General features: G+C 33.3%; 1 protein-coding gene across 1 annotated transcript; it reads right to left on the minus strand.

The window, feature by feature from the left end:
• Positions 1 to 5,951: 5,951 nt before the first annotated feature.
• LOC117028952 (olfactory receptor 6C6-like) lies at positions 5,952 to 6,896 on the minus strand. Its single transcript, XM_033117827.1, has one exon. It carries the CDS (start codon positions 6,894 to 6,896, stop codon positions 5,952 to 5,954), a length of 945 nt encoding a protein of 314 aa, XP_032973718.1.
• Between the last annotated feature and the right edge of the window lie 12,513 nt (positions 6,897 to 19,409).

Raw genomic sequence — 19,409 nt, forward strand, 5'->3', positions numbered from 1 at the left:
TGCTTCCTTAAAAATCATTCAATGTATGTTAGATGAGTGTGGAAATGGAGAATGAATAAGGAGGAGTAATATTTCTCTTACACCGTTATCCCCTCAATCTAAAGTTTAATAAAACCTCTCATTTTTTTTCCTGAATATCTCCGACTCTATTATATGTATGTAGATCCACTGTCACATTTACATACTGAACTTCAAAATTTTCTCAGTAGTTTAAAGTAATGGTCCCCTCACTTGTCCCCTTGACTCTTTATTGTCCATATTCAATATAAATTTCAAGAGTAAGTTCCTCTCCCAGAAAAAAGCTGAATATTAAAATTTACACCTTATATACAATTTCAATGATTCTCTTTATTGGAAGTATCATGTAAAGAAGAGCATCTCAAAATAACCAGGGTATATATTAAATACCGACAGTAGCCCAGACAGAATGACTCAGACACACCAGGAATGGTAACTTGAAATTACATTTATAAGACCACCTAGGTGATTCTTATACACAAAACCTTTCAAAATTATTTAATATCAAATTTAAGTCCAAAATACTATTCTGACACACATGTCCCTTTATGTTTTGACCCTTCAACCTTTCCAGACTTGTTACCTCTATCTTCTGAAAAGTACATCTAGTATCAGTTGCAACGTTTTTAAATTGTTCAAAATAAGTGTTATCTTTTACTGAGTGCTGAACAGTTCTAATAGTATATATTTTCTGAATTATGAGGTATGACTCACATGTGGAGAAACTGAGGCATAAACGGTTTATGTATTCTTTGCAGTGTCCCACATTGTGTACTTGGTGAAGATTTTAGTAACCAGGCTGAATAGCTCAAAGTCCTGTTCTAAGCATTAGATATACTAATTCTCCAAATGCATGTGGTTATCTAACACTCTGTGTTATTTGCATATATGTATATCTTAGTTTTCTTTCCTTATGTATACTTTTGGTTTCAGCATAATTATTACTTTCTCCTGAAAGTCCTCCCAGATCTTAAAGTTAATTAGAAGCCATTTAATGTGCCCCATGTTATTTTTGTAAGTGTTTACTAAAACACTAATTATAGCAATACTGGGGTTATGTGCAAGTTATGTTTATACAAAGCATGTTTTTCTCAAACTCATGGTTTCTGGAAACTAATATTCAATAGGAGATGTTATTAAAACTTGGATTACAAATAAGTCATGGGGATGTAATGTACAGCATAGGGAATATAGTCAATAATACTGTGATAGTGTGGTACAGTGTCATATGGTTGCTGGACTTATCATGGTGGTCACTTCCTTAGGTATATAAGTGTTGAATAACTATGGTGCACACCTGAAACTAATATAATATTATATATTAGCTGTATTTTAATAAAAATCTTTTTTAAAACTTGGATTATAGACCTGAAGGGGTAAGTTACTATAGCAAGGTGAAATATTTTAATAAGGAGAATAAAATGTAAGGATTTTTTAAAACAAATTTTATAAATGTATTTTTTCCATTTTAATAATGAATTAAATGAATGGAATTTCAGCATACAGAATTTTCAGAAAATAATGATACTTGGATTACAGAATCATTGAAATATTAGAATTTTATTTATGACTTCTTTGTTATAATAGCTTTTATACATCTGTATTTGTTTAGGTTATGAATGTATGATTTAAAAACCAATGTCCCACCTCCCCAGAGTCAAAATACACTATGTGATATATAGATGATGTATCACAGAATTGTACACCTGAAACCTATGTAACTTTACTAACAATTGTCACCTCAATAAACTTTAATTAAAAAATAAAAAATAAATAAAAACCAAAGTCCCGTCAATTAAAACATTTTCCATCTGCTTTTTCTTAAGGGACTGTGAAAGTAGTAAATTAGATAAACCAACATTGTTTTACCACTCACTCATCATGAAGCATTACTGTTTCTAGGTGAGTAATTACTTACAAGTGAACTTTGAAGAGTCAACAGAGGATTTTAAGTGAATGGAATACCATTTAATGAAAAGTTTTATATCATAAACAAAAGGTAAACTGGCAAAAAATAAATTTGTAAAGATAGAAAAGACAAACTTAAAATACTTATAATAAAAAGAGCTTATACATGTTGATAAGAAATGTTAATGTGGAAAAGAATGGCAAACGGTATGAACAAACAATACATTGAAGAAATGAAAATGACTTATAAAATTGTCAATATCTATTATCATAGATATTATATTGTATATTGTTAATGATATTTCAGTATCACTAGTAATCAAATAATAGATCTTTAAAAAGGAGAATATAATTTTGTCTGTAAAATTAACAAATGATTGAAAAAAATGATACTACTATGTGTCCATAATGAGAGATGGCTAAATTATTTATGATATGGCAAAATATGATATATTATTCAGTCATGAACTTCCACCATTTTTTTACAGATTCAAATTAGAGATAAGAAAATCGTAAGTATAATATCAGAAAAAATGTGTGTTATGTAGTATGGATCAAGTAATGTTAAGATATACATATATATAAATACATAGAAAAGAAGACTGAAGAAAAGCACCTACATTGTTATAGTGGTGTTCTGGGATGTTAGGTAATTTTGTATGTCTTCTTTACTACTGTGTGTTTTCAGAAATCTCCAGGGCATCCTTTTGAAGTTTTGTTCGTTTTCACTCCCTCCCCTACCCACCATTTCTCCAACATGCAAACACACACTACATACACCACTTGATAGAGGGAACTGTGGGAGTTTGTGATCGCCACATCTTCTTGCCCCCACACTTACTTTTTGGCCTTGAAAACATTAAAGCCTAAAGTAGCAAAGGTCAAAAGCGTCCCTTGCGTTTGGGAGTATTAGTGTGAAGACTAGCTTTCAAAATCCAATATTTCTCATTGTCATAGCAACCTGGATCTTTTGGTTCTGTTCTAATTTCAAGACTAATGCTCCATTTTTAAAATATAAGTATGCTCAATATATTTCAGTTTTTAAAAATTTGATTACTCATTTATTGATGTAAGTATGGCCTTGTAGTTTTTTTTTTAATTTATTGGGATGACATTGGTTAGTAAAATTATATAGGTTTCAAGTACCAGTCTTTTAAATTCTATAATACATCATCTATATATTGCACTGTGTACTTACATTTTTTATTTAGAAGTAATTCATAGTTTTTATGCCTACAAAATATATTGTAGGTGCTTTACACTAAACTTACAAATTTATTACTGGCTTGCAAAGACCATCTTTCTACAATTTTCTACAATCAGAGACAATACTTAAAGTGCATCCATTCCTAGAAGAGGTAACACACCTCTTGTGACTGTGAGCAGGGAGCAAGGACCCCAAGCTTCTTGTCTTCAGGCCCCAATTAACAAGGCGTCATACTATGTGAGTTTAATACACCCACAATCACAGTTACAAAGCTTGACATTTAGGTGCTCTCAAATCAACACCCATTCTAGCAGAGTTAGCCACAACATCAATAGTTAAGATACAGAGCAATTAGAAGCTAACGGAAAATGTTAGCTCTACCATTCAGACAGAAGGAATCAGGAGCTAAACCCACCTGCAAGTAACTGTTAATTTTTTTAAAAAAAATTTAAATATTGACCTCAAATCCTTTTCACCCATGACAAGGAAGATCTGAGTCTAAATGGAATGTTTTAAGAGAAGTGCTTCCTCGTGCCTCGCTCAGGCTGCATGCTGACCTTTCCATGGTCCCCAGCAGTTGCTTGGCTGTCATGAAATGCTGGCAAAGGTCACTGGACCTGTCATGAGGTCAATCAGCTTGTTCTTTGTTGGGCCAGTTTGGTAAATGTGTCCATCGTGAAGAGTCTGTATCCAAACCAGTGATAAAATGCATTACCGATTAATCACCAGCTCGTCAGGGAATTGTAAACTTCCTCATATTTGTAGTCCACTCACCGCTTTTCGTGGCGTGGGGGATCTCAGGCCTGGAATATAGACCACTTCAGGGACACATGAAGCTGCTGAAATTTGTGTTTTAGCCTACCTGGGTGACAGGCAAGGGGACACCTGCCTCAGGTCAGCACTGACCTATTTTAGTAGAATGTTCTGTGTGGTTTGCAACCACTAAAGATTTTGCATACAGCTAAAGTGCATTCTCTATGAAAATGTTAATGTATTTGTAATATCTCATTGGCTTTTTCATTATTCTCTGTAAAGGTTTATTATCTGAAAGCTGCTGAGTTTTCTTAAAAGCAGAAATATTTCTTCTGTAAAATAGATTGCACTTTCTGTATCAAAGTCTCATAAACTAAAATACTTGTCAAAATAAATGAATAGGATGTTTGCTAATTTCATGACTTAAAAATCACGTTTGTTTATTTACTCATTGATCTACAAAATTAAGCAATAAACCCTGGATTGCAGTCATTAGTACAAATAAGCGAGATTCTTCTAACAGTCAGATGTAGCAGAGAACACTCTACAGTTGTGTTTGTTTCAAAATGAGGTATGTTAATGTGCAAATGAGTTTAACAATTTCAAAAGGTTTCCTCTGGAAGAAAATCAAATACATAAATGTAGTCCTCCAGGAAACAGGGTTGGGATCATAACATACGAAGTGGATTTTATATAGAGGAATTGTAAAATGCAATGTAGCACTGAACCTCATGGATGGCCAGAAGCTATTTTGTCCTGAATTGGAGCATACATGCAAATGAAAGTTACCTTTATTCCTAATTCGATAGAAAAATCAGGATATAGGGAGATGGTATCCACATGAAAGTGTAGACATCCATGTAAAGGACCCTTTGCTCTCTTGGATATAACAGAGAACTTAAATAGCTCATTTACCTGACTCCCTTCGATTTGCCAAGTAGCATACTAGGAGTAGCATACATAGCTTGGAATATAAAGTCAATGGAAGTTCACTTCTCTCATCTGTAAAATCAGAGAATAGTGCTTTTCTCACAGGGTTTCTTACGAGTACTAAATAAAATAATATATGTAAGTACTTAGAAAGTACATAGTGAGCGCTATATGTGCATTTGTTAAATAAATATTTTCAATGATGTTATCTAAGGTTTCAAGTAGCATTCAGTTTACTTATAGTAGAAGCGAGTAAATCAAGGATCTTTGTGCTGTGTAACAGGTGATGACAGGGACGTGGACACTATATTGTAGGAACACCAGCGAGCCTGGTGGACGGCCTCGTATGGGACACTTGAACTTCATTTTGAAAGTTGTGAGAATATTCAATGAAGAATTTTAATCTGGAGAAAGATCATTCCAGGTCTGTATGATGAAATATAGTGTTGTCGGTAAATGTCAGGGGGCTGGACTAGAATCCAGAAATGAATTGAGACCTTTGCTGTGGAGATGTGAGGACCTGGCCAGAGGCAGTGTGGCATTTCACTGGAATGGAATAATACCTGCAGAGAGAAATCAACCTTAGATTCTAGTAAATCATTGCCTTCAAAGATCTATTGACATACCTCTGGATGGCCGTGGTAGGACTGGACCTTGGTTAAGAGATTACCAGACAATACGTTTCTGAGACAGTTACAGCTATGGTTTGGCTAGATAATAGAAATGTAAGGAAGTAGGAAAAATAAAACTGAGTCAGTGAAATAGTATTAAATGTTGATGTTACACATTGTAAATGTGTGCATGCTTTAAAATTTGTAAAATATTTTCCCATATGCTATTTTATGTTTTCTAGTGTCAGATATACTTCCTTCAAATGGAATATTCTTTCAAAAGTGCGGATTGAATGTGTTTCATTTAGGTAAGAATAACGAAGCAAAAGCCATTTGTGCGTGTAGGAATCAATGCATTTTAGTACGTAAAAAAAAAAGTAAGAGTTGTAATTGAGCTATAAGATTCTTCAAGAGAACCTCCTATATAAGGTAAGTATATATGAGGAAGAAAAATATGATCAGAAGAAATGCATGAAACACGTTTCTTTGGTTTTATGGTAAGGCTGTGAGTTTTAGAATTTTTTTCACAATTGTTTTTTTGAAAAACACAACATCTTTTGTAATATGTCCCAGAAGACTTCTTTCACCTGCTGGTTCCTTAGGGTGTAAATGAAGGGATTTAGTAAAGGGGCAACTGAGGTATACAGCAAAGCTACACCTTTGGATACAGTCACTCTTTCTTTCGCAGACGGTTTAATGTACATAAAGATACAGCTACCGTAAGTCATGGAGACAACAATCATGTGGGAAGTACACGTTGAAAAAGCTTTGGTCCTTTGCTGCGCAGAAGGGAATTTCAGAATGGTTTTAATGATGTGAGTGTAAGAGAGAATCACTAACACCAATGTGACCACAAGTGTCACCACAGCTAAGATACAAGACATCAATTCTAGGACATGTGTATCTGTGCAAGATATCTGCAGGAGAGGGGAAGTTTCACACATAAAGTGATCAATTACTCTGGAAGCACAGAACTCTAGCTTGAGTCCCATGACCAGTGGGGGAAAGATGATTAGAAATCCTGTTACCCAAGAGCTGAGTACAAGCTGATAGCAGACTTTGCTGTTCATAATGATCGGGTAATGCAGCGGTTTGCAGATGGCAACATAGCGGTCATAGGACATGGCAGCCAGAAGGTAAAATTCCGTAACTCCCAGTAAAAGAATAAAAAATAATTGAGCTGCACAATTATTATATGAAATGGTTTTTTTGCTAGTCACAATGGTTATCAGGAATCTGGGAATACATACTGTTGTGAATATGATTTCCAGAAATGAGAAATTACGGAGAAAGAAATACATTGGTGTCTTGAGGCGGGGATCCAGCAGGGTAAGGAGAATAATGACTAAGTTCCCCATCAGGCTCAACGTGTAATTCAAAAATAAAAACAGGAAAATCACAATTTGCAATTGTGCGTCATCTGTCAATCCTAGAAGAATGAACTCTATTTCCATTGACTGGTTCTTCATTTCTCTTTGGTGAGCCTTATCAAATCTACTTGGAAAAGAAAAAAAAAGAAAGGATATATGGGAATATGACATAATATAACCTATATATATTAACCTAAATATATATAAATGAATTAGATTTATATAAATTGACTTAAATATCCATAAATTAACCTAAATATGTGAACTAAATAAATATATATTAACTAACTAACTAACTAACTAACTAACTAACTAACTAACTATATATATATATATATATATATATATATATATATATATATATATATATATGTTAGGTAAATGTGTGTGTGTGTATTTAACCTAATGCAGAAAAAAGCATACATTCTTTTTTTTTTTTTTGGTCATAAAATACTGAACAAATACTTATTGAGCTTTTTTTTTTTATGTACAGGGAACCCAATTGACCACTATAGAAGTTACAAAGGTGTTTAAAATGCAGTTATTACCTTCAATAAACTTAACAGTTAACTGGAAGAGACACAGTCACATACCCAAATCACAGCACAAATTATGAAAGATATTTGAAGATGGCTTCAGGGCTACAGGGGTATCGACAGTGTGTGTTTTTTTTTCTTTCTTTTGTTTTTTTTAAATTAAAGTTTATTGGGGTGACAATTGTTAGTAAAGTTACATAGATTTCAGGTGTACAAATGTGTACTACATCATCTACATATCCGATTGTGTGTTCACCACCAGAATCAGTTCTTCTTCCATCACCATATATTTTACCCTCATCTACCACCCCCTGCCCCCCGTCCTCTGGTAAAAAAGCATACACTCTTTATCCATTTGCAAATGCGTTGCCAGTCTGAAATTGCTAATGACACATAATTTACATGCTACAGTCACATCTAAATTCGTTCTCATCTACTAGTTCTCTTTATTATAATATTCATAATTTTTCCTCTGGAACTTGAACTTGAATTTTTTTTTTTTGATTAATGCGCATTTTTGTCCATCCCTCCTGAATCAACTGTGCATGTATATTTTCAAAAAAGCATATGCATTATTTTAATGCATTTTCTATTATTTTTATTCAATCTATGTAAATGTACTAAGTTGGTTTGTCTTTTTAGAATGAGTATCAGGGTGACTTTTCAAAAATAGGATTTAGGGTAATATTACAGTTTCAGTGATGGTCAATCACTAAGGCAGTACTGATTTCTAGTAAGTAGATATAGGTCCTAGTTATAATAGTTTTGAAATTTTCTCTGTTTTGAGAGCACGTTATTCTTCTTATTATTATATTAATTTTCTTGACTGACTTTGCTATACTCAAATGGACAGTTGTTTTTCAGTATACATGACAAATAAAGCAAAAACGACAAAAATAACATTTTAATTTTAAAATTTGTCTTTTTTTCAATTAATCTTTTTGAAATGCATTCTTATATGTGTCTACATAATTTGGGGCACTATTTTTTTTTTTACTTCCTTTATATCTTTTTAAAAACTATTAAATACGCCAGGAATGTATTACCCCTTATCCATTCTACGTAATAGGAATTTTATTTACTTCCATGTTGTACAATTCCCTTGTTATGTTAAACATGTCAGTCTATTTTATTTTATGCATTACCTTTTATGAGAAATAGGTTACTAAGCACTCTTTGTCATCTTTACTCTTTTGCATTTGTCTTATTAATATTGCTAGTCTATTTATTACTTTTTTCTTATTTGGAAAAAATATACAGTGCAGTAATGTAAGCAATCTCAGGGAAGCTGGCTAGAGGCCTGAGGAGAGTTCTCTTTTCTTGTGAAGGGCAGGATGCCCTGGAATGGATTCTCCCTCAAGAGAGGTGCCCATTAAAAAAAAAAATAATAAGAAATCCACTAAGATTTTTTCTGCTTAATGTGATATTCCAAATGTTAGTGAATAGCTTCAATGTTTTTAATGGCAACTGAAGACCTGCAGTTTTCAGCTACTAAGTGGTGACAAGCTTTTCTTGTAAAAATATATGTTTCCATCCTTGCTGTGACTCTCATCTTTGCTCTACCTATGATATGAAAAGGTATGTGCTAGGAGTTAGTCATACAATTTCTATTACCATGTGGGTCTAACAGACTGTTGTGGAACTATGTTCTTTCTAATTACAGACAAGAGTTGTTCAGTGTTTTTTCCACTTCACTTTATCCAAGACAGCAGTTAATTCACAAAGAAAATTAGAGAGAATGAAACTTAGGTGTAACTGTATACAGATTAAATAGATTACAATACCTGTTAATACACAACCATAAAATGACTCCACCACTAAACAAATCTGTAAAACTAAAAATTCAGTAGTCAAATTTAATTTCCTGAATTGGACTTATTATGTATTTGACTTAATTTCTGATTCTGCAGTTAAGCTAAAATTACAGTTGACTTACTTACCTTCTTGAATCTATTATATTTATTATTCCACTCTGTGTGCATTGAAAAGATGTATGTTAACATAATTAATTATTTTACTCTCTGTTATGAACATATTATATTATATAATAGGGCAATTTATAAAGAATTGTTTTTGTGAGAAGAGGCAATGTATACATACAAGTATTGTGTTTCTGTAAATAACTTCCATATTCCCTCAATTCCATACTTACTGTGATGTTCAGAACTCAGGTATCAATAATTTAATGGCCATCCATCTTTTATTCCATATAAGTTGCATTTATGTAAAATTTTGTTTTTATAATGCAATCATTAAAACTCTCTCAAAATAGGTAGTTATTCTTTAAAACAAAATAAAAAATTTTTTTGGAGTATCAACTAAAAAGTACTCAGGACATCATCTTATAAAAGATAAGCAACTGTTCCAAGAAAGAGACTCTACATTGTCAACTGTACACTTACAAAATGCTGCATTTTTATCATTTTCTACTTATACAGACTCAAGGGATCTATTAAAATAAAACGAAGAAAGAAAAACTCTGGGGATCAGAGTTCCAGAAGTACTAATTATTGGCAATAAAGGACACCACTGTAATCTACTTTAGATAAAAGCTGAAATGAAAGTATCCCAGAGGAGCATCCAAGTGATTTAGAAAAATCAATGAAATATGTAACAGAATCACAAGCAGTTCCTTCCAATTAGTAACAGGACTAATTTTAGACTTTATTGTAAACTGTTTTACACTCTGGCATCTACTGGTGTATATATTTGATTTACATACAACAATTAAGCATAATTTATTTTTGGATTAATAAAGTGAGGTTTGAGGTGGATATCTGATGAATTTTTTTACTCACTCAGTAAACCGAATTTTATCTATTAAATTTTTTATATTAATACCCAAACCTGGAGACAATCCATTATCAGCTGGTGAGTTGATAAATGAATCTTAGAAATCTTATCCTAAGAGAAAGAAGCCAGATACAACATCCACAAACTCTGATTCCATTTCTATAATTCTTGAAAACACTAAACTAAAAATCTGATCAGTACTTAGGGGCTGAGGATGAAGAGAAGTGACTAACTACAGAAGTGTCATGAAGGAACTTTTTGAGGTGACTAAAACATTTTAAATTTTGACTGTAGTGGTGGTTGCATGACTATATATGAGGTCTGACAATTAAGTTCGCGAATTTGTTGCAACGATGTTGCTAACCTTTTGTGATATCAGAGGATTATTCATTATGAATTTGTACCAACTGTACAAACAGTTAACCAAGTTTACTATTTGAAAGTGATAAAAAAGCTGAATGAGAAAGTAAGACGACCTAAACTTTTTGCCATCAATACGTGGCTCTTGCATTACAACAATGCACCAGCTCACAGGGCACTGTCTGTGAGGGAGGTTTTTAGCCAGTAAACAAATAACTTTGTTGGAACACCCTCCCTACTCACCTGATCTAGTCCCCAATGACTTCTTTCTTTACCCAAAGATAAAGGAAATATTGAAAGGAAGACATTTGGATGACATTCAGGGCATCAAGTGTAATACGACGACAACTCTGATGGCCATTCCAGAAAAAGAGTTCCAAAATTGCTTTGAAGCATGGAGGAGGCACTGGCATCAGTGCGTAGCTTCCCAAGGGGAGTACTTCAAAGGTGACCGTAGTGATATTCAGTAATGAAGTACATAGCGCTTTTTCTGGATGAGTTCATGAACTTAATTGTCAGACCTCATGTCAAAGTTCATCAAACTATGTAACTGCAAAAGGTGAACTTTTTGTAGTAAATTCTATCTCAATCATCTATCAAATGTCTTGGATGTAACTTATCTCTTTTTTATTAGGCTATTGAGAAGATTACATAGATCTATACAGTCCAATATGATAGCCATTGGCCACATCTCAATATATGCATTTAAATTTGAAACAGTGAATTTTAAATTAAATATTTAGTTTTTCAGTCACACTAGTCACATTTCAAGTACTAAATATAATAGCTACAGGTGGCTAATGGCTACCATATTGGACAGTACAAAAAAAAGTTTGTCTTTTGCAATGCACATTTAATTATATAAATTTTCTGTAAACATGTTTTTACTACATGTCTCATAATTTTGATATGCTATATTTTATTATCATATAGTTCAAAAAATTATCTAATTTCTTTCTGATTATTTTTTTAACCAATTGGCTATTTAGAAATGTATTGCTCAATTTTCAAATATTTGGAGACTTTCTAGTTACTTCTTTGTTACTGATTCTTTTTTTTTAATGTAATGTTTGTTTATTTATTTATTAAGTTAAAGTTTATTGGAGTGACAATGGTTAGTAAAGTTACATAGGTTTCAGGTGTACAATGCTGTAATACATCATCTATATCTCACATTGTGTGTTCACCACCCAGAGTCAGTTCTCCTTCCTTCACCATATATGTGATCCCATTTACCCTCCTCCATCACTCCCATCCCCCCTAACCCTCTGGTAACCACTAAACTATTGTTTGTTTCTTAATTCCATTATAATACAAAGCATACTTCCAAGAATTTAATCCTGTAGAATTTTTTGAAACTTCCTTTATGCTAAACTCATAGTCAGTTTTATAAATATTTTTTGTACTTTTGAGAACTTTAGATATTTTGAACTTGGATACAGTATTCCCTATTTATCAGGGGGTTAAAAGAACAAAGCTTAAGTTCTTTCATAATTTATCAAAAAATAATACATTCGATAAGAGTTTACTTATTGTAATTTTCATCTATGTAATTTCTTTTTGGTTTATTTTAGTTTTTTAACTCATTTTGTATGTTTCCATTTTGTTCATACATTGTTTTCTTGATTTCTCCACGTCTTCCTTTACTTGTTTTAGCATCTTTAAGACAATTATTCTATGTCTTTGTTTAGTAAATCTATCAGTAAGTCTTTTTCAGTGACAATTTCTGTTGACTTATTTTGAATGTGCCATACTTTCCTGTCTCTTTTTATGACTTGTGATTTTTCTGTTGAACACTGGACTTTGAATTCAATAATGTGGTAACTCTGGAATTCAGACACTTCTCCTTCCCCAGGGCTGCTGCTTTTGTCATCGTTTCTGTTTATCTTTAATTGATTTATTGTTGTAGGCTTTCTATGTGGCAAGTATCAGCCTGAGGTCTTCTCAGGTATTTTCTGAGCCTGTGACCCTCCGTGGGCATTCACAGTCACTTTCTAATTTTTCCTATATATGCATTTACTTTGAATGCCTTAGCCTTTAACGTCTGGCTCCCAAAAGGAAAAAAAGAGAAAAACGAAGGTGAGTCAGAGCACCAGTCTTTTAAACTCCCTGAGTCACTTCAGCCACAGGGAGATGGGTTTACAACAATGTTGGGAGGTTTAACACCTTTGTGGTCAAAAGCACCAACTGGGGATCAGAGTGTAGAGCCCTAATTTTTGGAGGAGAGGATCCTTTTTGTCCACCTTGGCTCCTACAAGCTGCTCTAGGAACATGTGCACAGCTGGGAAATGCAGGATGAGGACCTGCTACTATGTTAAGAGCTGAAATTACCAAAATTAACAGCAATTCATCACCTCAGCCTTCCCCTGGAGTTGCAAACCTTCAATAAACACTGGAGTTCCAAAATGATTATATCAGACAATTCTGCCAGTACAATTGTTGTCTAGTGGGGAAGACAGATTCTTGGTACCTGTACTTCCCACTCCGCTACCTTCCCCAGATCCTCTTAAAGATACTCATTTTCATGTCAGAATTGTAAACTCAAACTAGATAACATATTCGACTCAGATTCATATTCAGTCAATATACTCCCTTTGTTCTACTTTAGTCAGTTAGTGTATCAGGTGTCAAATTTTAAATAACTGTTCTATAATAATTTTGAACATGTTTATTGTAATTCAAATATTCTTTTATTGTAATTCAAATATTCTAAAATTTGAAGATAATCTATAACATTGATGTTTTTCTCTTTGGAAGAAAAAACCCTATGTTGTTTAGTTTGGTGAGATTTTTTTTTTTTCTGGTCCTGTTTGATGTCTGATTCACTAGGTTACAGATACACCTGAAAAGTAATTTCCTCTAATCTTGTGACAACAAATTTCCTGCCTGTTCAGTCATATATTAGTCAGATTTCATATCATCTATTTAGTATTTGCAAAATTAGAACTAATAAATAAATACAACCAAATAACTTATTTCTCAAAGAATATGAATCAATGTAACAGTCATGAATAGCCTCCTTGGAAATCGTTTTTACAATCCCAGCTCCAGACGACTTACCTGTACTGTTAATAATCAAGTGAATTGATCACTCTAGCATTTATTTCTTAGTTTGCTAGAAGAAGATAATAAGAGCATTGTTCTATTGTGGAATCATTTTTAGCTTTGATGAGATAATAGTTGTACTGTGCTTAGCACTAGGTAGTACCCAATACATCTTATAATTTGTTTGTCAATTTAAGTATAATACTATTTAAGGAATATAAAGATAAAGAAATTAACTTGGAGAATTAAATTTGAAAATTTTATGCTATGAATCAACATATATAACTTGAAAAAAAATTTCATTTCCACAGGAAATAACAATTATCAACTTTATACATTTCCATGATCCTGATCACCGAATTAATCAACTCCCTCTTAGCATACTAATTAGTATCAGTAAGCAGAATAATGAAAATAATAAATCTGCTAATGAGGAGGTAGTGATGATATAATATATATGTACTTTTAAATTGTTTAAATGACAGCGGCAGGACAATAATGGTTTACAAAGATAACAGGACCTAATCATTGGGACTTGTAAGTCTTACCTAATTCCCAAAAAAAGGTCTTTTCAGATGATTAAATTAAAGATCTTAAAATGGGGAGATTATCCTGGATTATCCAGGTAGTCCTTACATGCAATCACAGGTGTTCTTATAAAAGAGAGGCAGAGGGATATTTGACACAGATGGAAGAGGAGAAGGCAATGAGAACACAGAAGCAGAGATTGGATAATGTGACCACAAGCCAAGAAGAGCAGCAGGCCCCAGAAGAGGAAGACGAAAGAAATGGTGTTTCCCCTAGTACCTCTGGAGGGCGTGCAACCCTGCAACAACTTGAATTTGGCCCATTGAAACTAATCTCAGAATCCTGGCCTCCAAAATTGTGGGAGAATAAATTCTCATTGAGTTAAACCATCTATTTTGCCATAATTTGTTACAGTATCCACAGAAAATTAATGCACTGCCCAGTGAAAGAAATGGCAATATATACATAGTTATGGTATCAATATCAGTAAAAGTCAAGCCTTAGGAACCTAAAAAGGGAGAAGAGTTTTTTACTTCCTAAAATACAGCAGTCAGATGTCTTAAAAAATCTTCCTGATACAAAAAGCCTAATAGCTCAGAAAGAAAATATAAAGATGAATGGCTGAGCTGGTGGAAAACTAAGTGAAATTTGCAATTTCTAGAACGGTAGAGTGAACGAGTCCTGAAACAGATCATCACAGGTAAGAGAAAAGAAACAAGTGTTGGATCAGTTATTGGACTTTATCATACTTCGTAAATGGGGTAATGAAGTGAAGTTTGGGTTCCATATACAGTGCTTAGTTTTGTTGCATGGAAATATATTGAGCCAGAACCAACCAGGAAAAACTGTCTTCCTCAAGATCTAAACAAGAAATATAAAATCATCACCAAAGAGAGAGAAATGTGGACACTGTGCTCCCTTGACCTTGAATACATGTGGGGGGGAAAAAGCTTCCCTTAGAATTTCTATTCTCATCCCTATACTTAGATATATTTGGAAGTAGACTGCACACTCCTCCTAAATTTGAAGACCACCAACTCAAAGTTTGTGTAACAGTGATTAGGTCCCAGTGATTAGCATACAACACTCAGCAGCTGCAAATGCCGATCCTCTTAGTAGAACTCATATCACACAGAGGTACCATTCTAAAGAACGTGACTTCACATCATAATAAAGTATCTCATAATGTATGCATGTCAGGTCACCACAAGTGGTAACCACCAGAAACAATAAGCTGCTGAATAGACTCATAATAATTATAGATGTTTGAAGAACCACAGAAAGTCTATTAAATAATAATGTATGAGAGCTTGAAGAAATAAAAGAGAGTAAGACAATTTAATAGGGATAAGAGACTGTTGAAAAAAAGATTTGGAGAAAATAGGGCTTATTGAAATAAAAATAAAAATCATTGAAATGCAGTTTTACATATAAGTTAAACAGCCAATTGATGTATTTGAGACATTAATGCATCAACAGAAAAATAAAACGCTCGATAAACTATTTAGAATACAGTGTAGAAAGGCAACATAATGAAAATATGAAAGAGCTCACAAGGCACTCTATGTACAATCAGATGTCCTAATATATATTCGATTGGATATCCAGGTGAACAAATCTAGAACAGAGAAAAAAAAATTTAAGTGATAATTGCTGCTAATTTTCCATAATTGATGAATGACACCAATTTGCATTTTTTTTCAATTTGCATTTTTAAGAAACCAAATAAATATTAAGCAAGTTAAGTGACAAGACATCCATCAGTAGTGAAATCATGAATAGGAATCCATGAGTAGGAAATTGCTGAAACTGCAAAGACAAAGGGACCATCTTAAGGGCAGTCAGAAAGTAAAGATAGACTAGATAGATATGGCGAATAACAATTCAACAGCAACTTTGTGATACAAAGGTAATTAAATGATATCTTTAAAATATAGAGAAAATATTAACTAAAATGAGACGTGTATAAGTGGCAAAATCATTGTTTAAGAACTAGAGCTTAAAGGTATTTTAGGCAGAGATGTAGCGATGAAAGTTTTTCAAAACACATCAGAAACTGATGATAAGTCACAAATCAAGAGGAAATATTTGCAGCTGGAAATGATTAGTAGCTACAATACATAAAAACACCTCCGTGGAAAAAAAAAAAAAAAAAAAAAAAAAAACCTCCGTGGAACCATATGGAATAAACAACCTACCGTGTTTCCCCGAAAATAAGACCTCGCCGGACCATCAGCTCGAATGCGTCTATTGGAGCAAAAATTAATATAAGACCCGGTCTTATTTTACTATAATGTAAGACCGAGTCTTATATTAATTTTTGGTCCAAAGACGCATTCGAGCTGATGGTCCGTCCTGGCTAGGTCTTATTTTCGGGGAAACATGGTACATAAAACTGGCTGAATTGTACAAGGCGTGAGACATCTGAAGACGGGTTTCAACTTCTTTTCTAATTAGGCAAATATTTAACATCACTTATGAAGAAAGTAATTCCAGAGAAATTTGAGTATGTATCAACTCTCCCATGGAAAACAGCTGGAAGGAATGGGATATATGAAAAATATGTGCTTGACTTTAATTGAAGAGATAAGAGAGGGAAGAATTATCAGTGCAGTATAGTACATGGAATAGAGATCCCGAAAAGAAGATTGGCCTTTGGGCCTTCATTTTCCCTAAGATAAATGCTGATTCAGAAGTGATAATTATCATGCTAAGTGAAATAAATCAGACAGAAAAAGTCAACAACCGTATGCTTTCACTCATATGTAGGATGTAAAACTGAAAGTAACAAACTCATAAACACAGACAACAGTTTACCAGAGGTAACCAGAGGGTGAAGGGGGAGGGAAGTGGTAGAAGAGCATAAAGGGGGTCAAATATATGGTGATGGAAGGAGAATTGACTGGGTGGTGAACACACAGTGCAATATACAGATGATGTATAATAGAAATGTACACTTGAAACTTTATTAAATGTATTGGGGTAACCAATGTCAGGCCAATACATTTAATAAAGATTAAAAAATAGAAGCAATGACTAAGAAACAGGAAAGTTCAGGAAACAGGAAAGTTCAGGAAACAGGAAAGTTTTTTGACTGATTCCTGGGTTCAGGGAGACAGGGAGGGGCACATCAGAGGAAACTTGGTGAATACCTCTAATTTTGAGTTGAGAAACTCTAGTAGGCAGAACTTCACTGGTAATATACAGTTTAACATCAAATCATCTCAGTACATGCATTTTGATTGAGATTATCCTGGATTACTAAGGGCTTTGGGTACCTGACAAAATCAAAATTTATACATGTCTGGAGGAGGTGTCATCCTCTTCAGTCACATTTGTTTTCCAGTTGCACATCAAATGAATACAGTGGAATAAACTCAGTGGTACAGGGTTGACGTATTGGTGTGAACTCATTAGCATATATATAGAGAGATTATAGAAACTAATACAGGTATAAACATCTATACATGTATATGTGTGTGTGTACATATGTGTATATCTACCTATATATCCAAATGAGTGGGTATATATATATATATATCCCTCTGTATACATTTTATATATATGTATATATATATACACACACACACGTATATATGTAAATGTGCATACATGTATGTATAAGTGTGTGTGTGTGTGTGTGTGTGTGTGTGTGTGTGTAAATCTGTCCACTGTGAGGGCCTGGAAATGTGGTTACTAGTAACAGCGAGTGCATGTACCACCCATAGCACCTAGGTCTTGGTTTCGCAATAACTTTTCACTATAACAATCAGACTCCGTAAAGAAATGATTGATAACAAGGTTAGTCCAGAAAAGGTACAAGATGAGAATGGAGCTCTTTGTGGTGCCAGGAAATAAAGAAGCCCTCAAAAATCAGTTTGGCACATGGGGCGGCCAGTTAGCTCAGTTGGTTAGAGCGTGATGCTCTAACACCGGGGTTGCCAGTTGGATCCCCACATGGGCCACTGTGAGCTGCGCCCTCCACAACTAGACTGAAACAACTACTTGACTTGGAGCTGATGGGTCCTGGAAAAACACACTTAAAGTAAATAAAAGTTAAAAAAAAAATCAGTGGGGCATATCAAAAGGACAAGGGAACAATTTTGAAGGGACTTACACTGGCCAAATCTGGGGCAATTTAGCATCAAAATAAATAATAATAATAATGAATAAAGATGGAAACCATGAGTCTGTAATGATATGAAGTAATCTGTAAACTGGAAGTTTTATAAAGATTGAGATATTTACATAGTATTCAAAGTATCTACAAGTATACAAATTTAATTACAAAAATTAAAAAGTAGCTTTATGGTTAATGATCCTATACATACCCACATTAATTAAGAAATAAAACATTATCAATAATGGGAAAAAATGAAATAGTATGATCCTTGATAGGATTTCATGAGACAACATCATTATTTCTGTAATATTCCTGCCAAAGTTTAATAAATTGAACATAATGATGGAGAAATTCAGACCAACATTGAGGGACATAATATAAAATTTCTAGACCATAATTTTCAACAACATTCTTGAAGGTTAAGGAATGACTAGGGAGCTAATCCAAATGAAAGTACACTAAAATATGAAGATTAAATGAAACACATAATTTTAAACTATATTCTTTTTTTCTATAAAGAAAAATTTCTAGACAATTGGTGAAACTTGAATAGGATTGGAAAATTACACGTTAATAATGTGTCAATGTTAAGGTTCTGATAACTATGGTTGTATTGGTTTATCTAGTAAAATATTCTCTTTTTTGTCATATATATGCACTACTGTATTGAGTAGCAGATGAAACATCAATTGCTTCAAGAATAAAAGATTCTCATTGTGTACTTCTTATTGTTTAGCCTTATTTTTTATACTGTTTTAAAATAATAGGGAAACAGGGAAACATTTAAATTCTGCCTCCCTCATCCCAATTTTGGGAGTGGGTCACCATCAAGTTAATGGAATCCTAACATATTGACTAATGGAGATGAGAGAGGTTCCTTTTCTTAGGATAAACTGTATTACCAGTAGAATTGGACAGAATTTCCCCGTGGATTATGAAATTCTTGTTGAAATTAAGTATAGAGTTTAAATTATTTCTGGTTCTCTTTTGGGAGAATGTTCTTCGGTTTTATAGTTAAAGCAATTCACAGTGATTTTTATTTCCCCCTTTCTTTCTTTTTTTGGTGCATAATTGGTATGTCCTCTCACCAGTCTCCAGAGGGCATTTCTTTTTCTTTCCCCTTTTTATTTCAATTAATTCCCTTGTGTATCTTATGAGATAAATGATAAAACTGTGGCTTTTGTTGGTGTTTAATTGGAAGCAATAATTCTTTATTATAAAATTTGG

This window comes from Rhinolophus ferrumequinum, chromosome 10 (genome assembly GCF_004115265.2).
Source record: "Rhinolophus ferrumequinum isolate MPI-CBG mRhiFer1 chromosome 10, mRhiFer1_v1.p, whole genome shotgun sequence".
In the NCBI taxonomy this organism is placed as follows: domain Eukaryota; kingdom Metazoa; phylum Chordata; class Mammalia; order Chiroptera; family Rhinolophidae; genus Rhinolophus; species Rhinolophus ferrumequinum.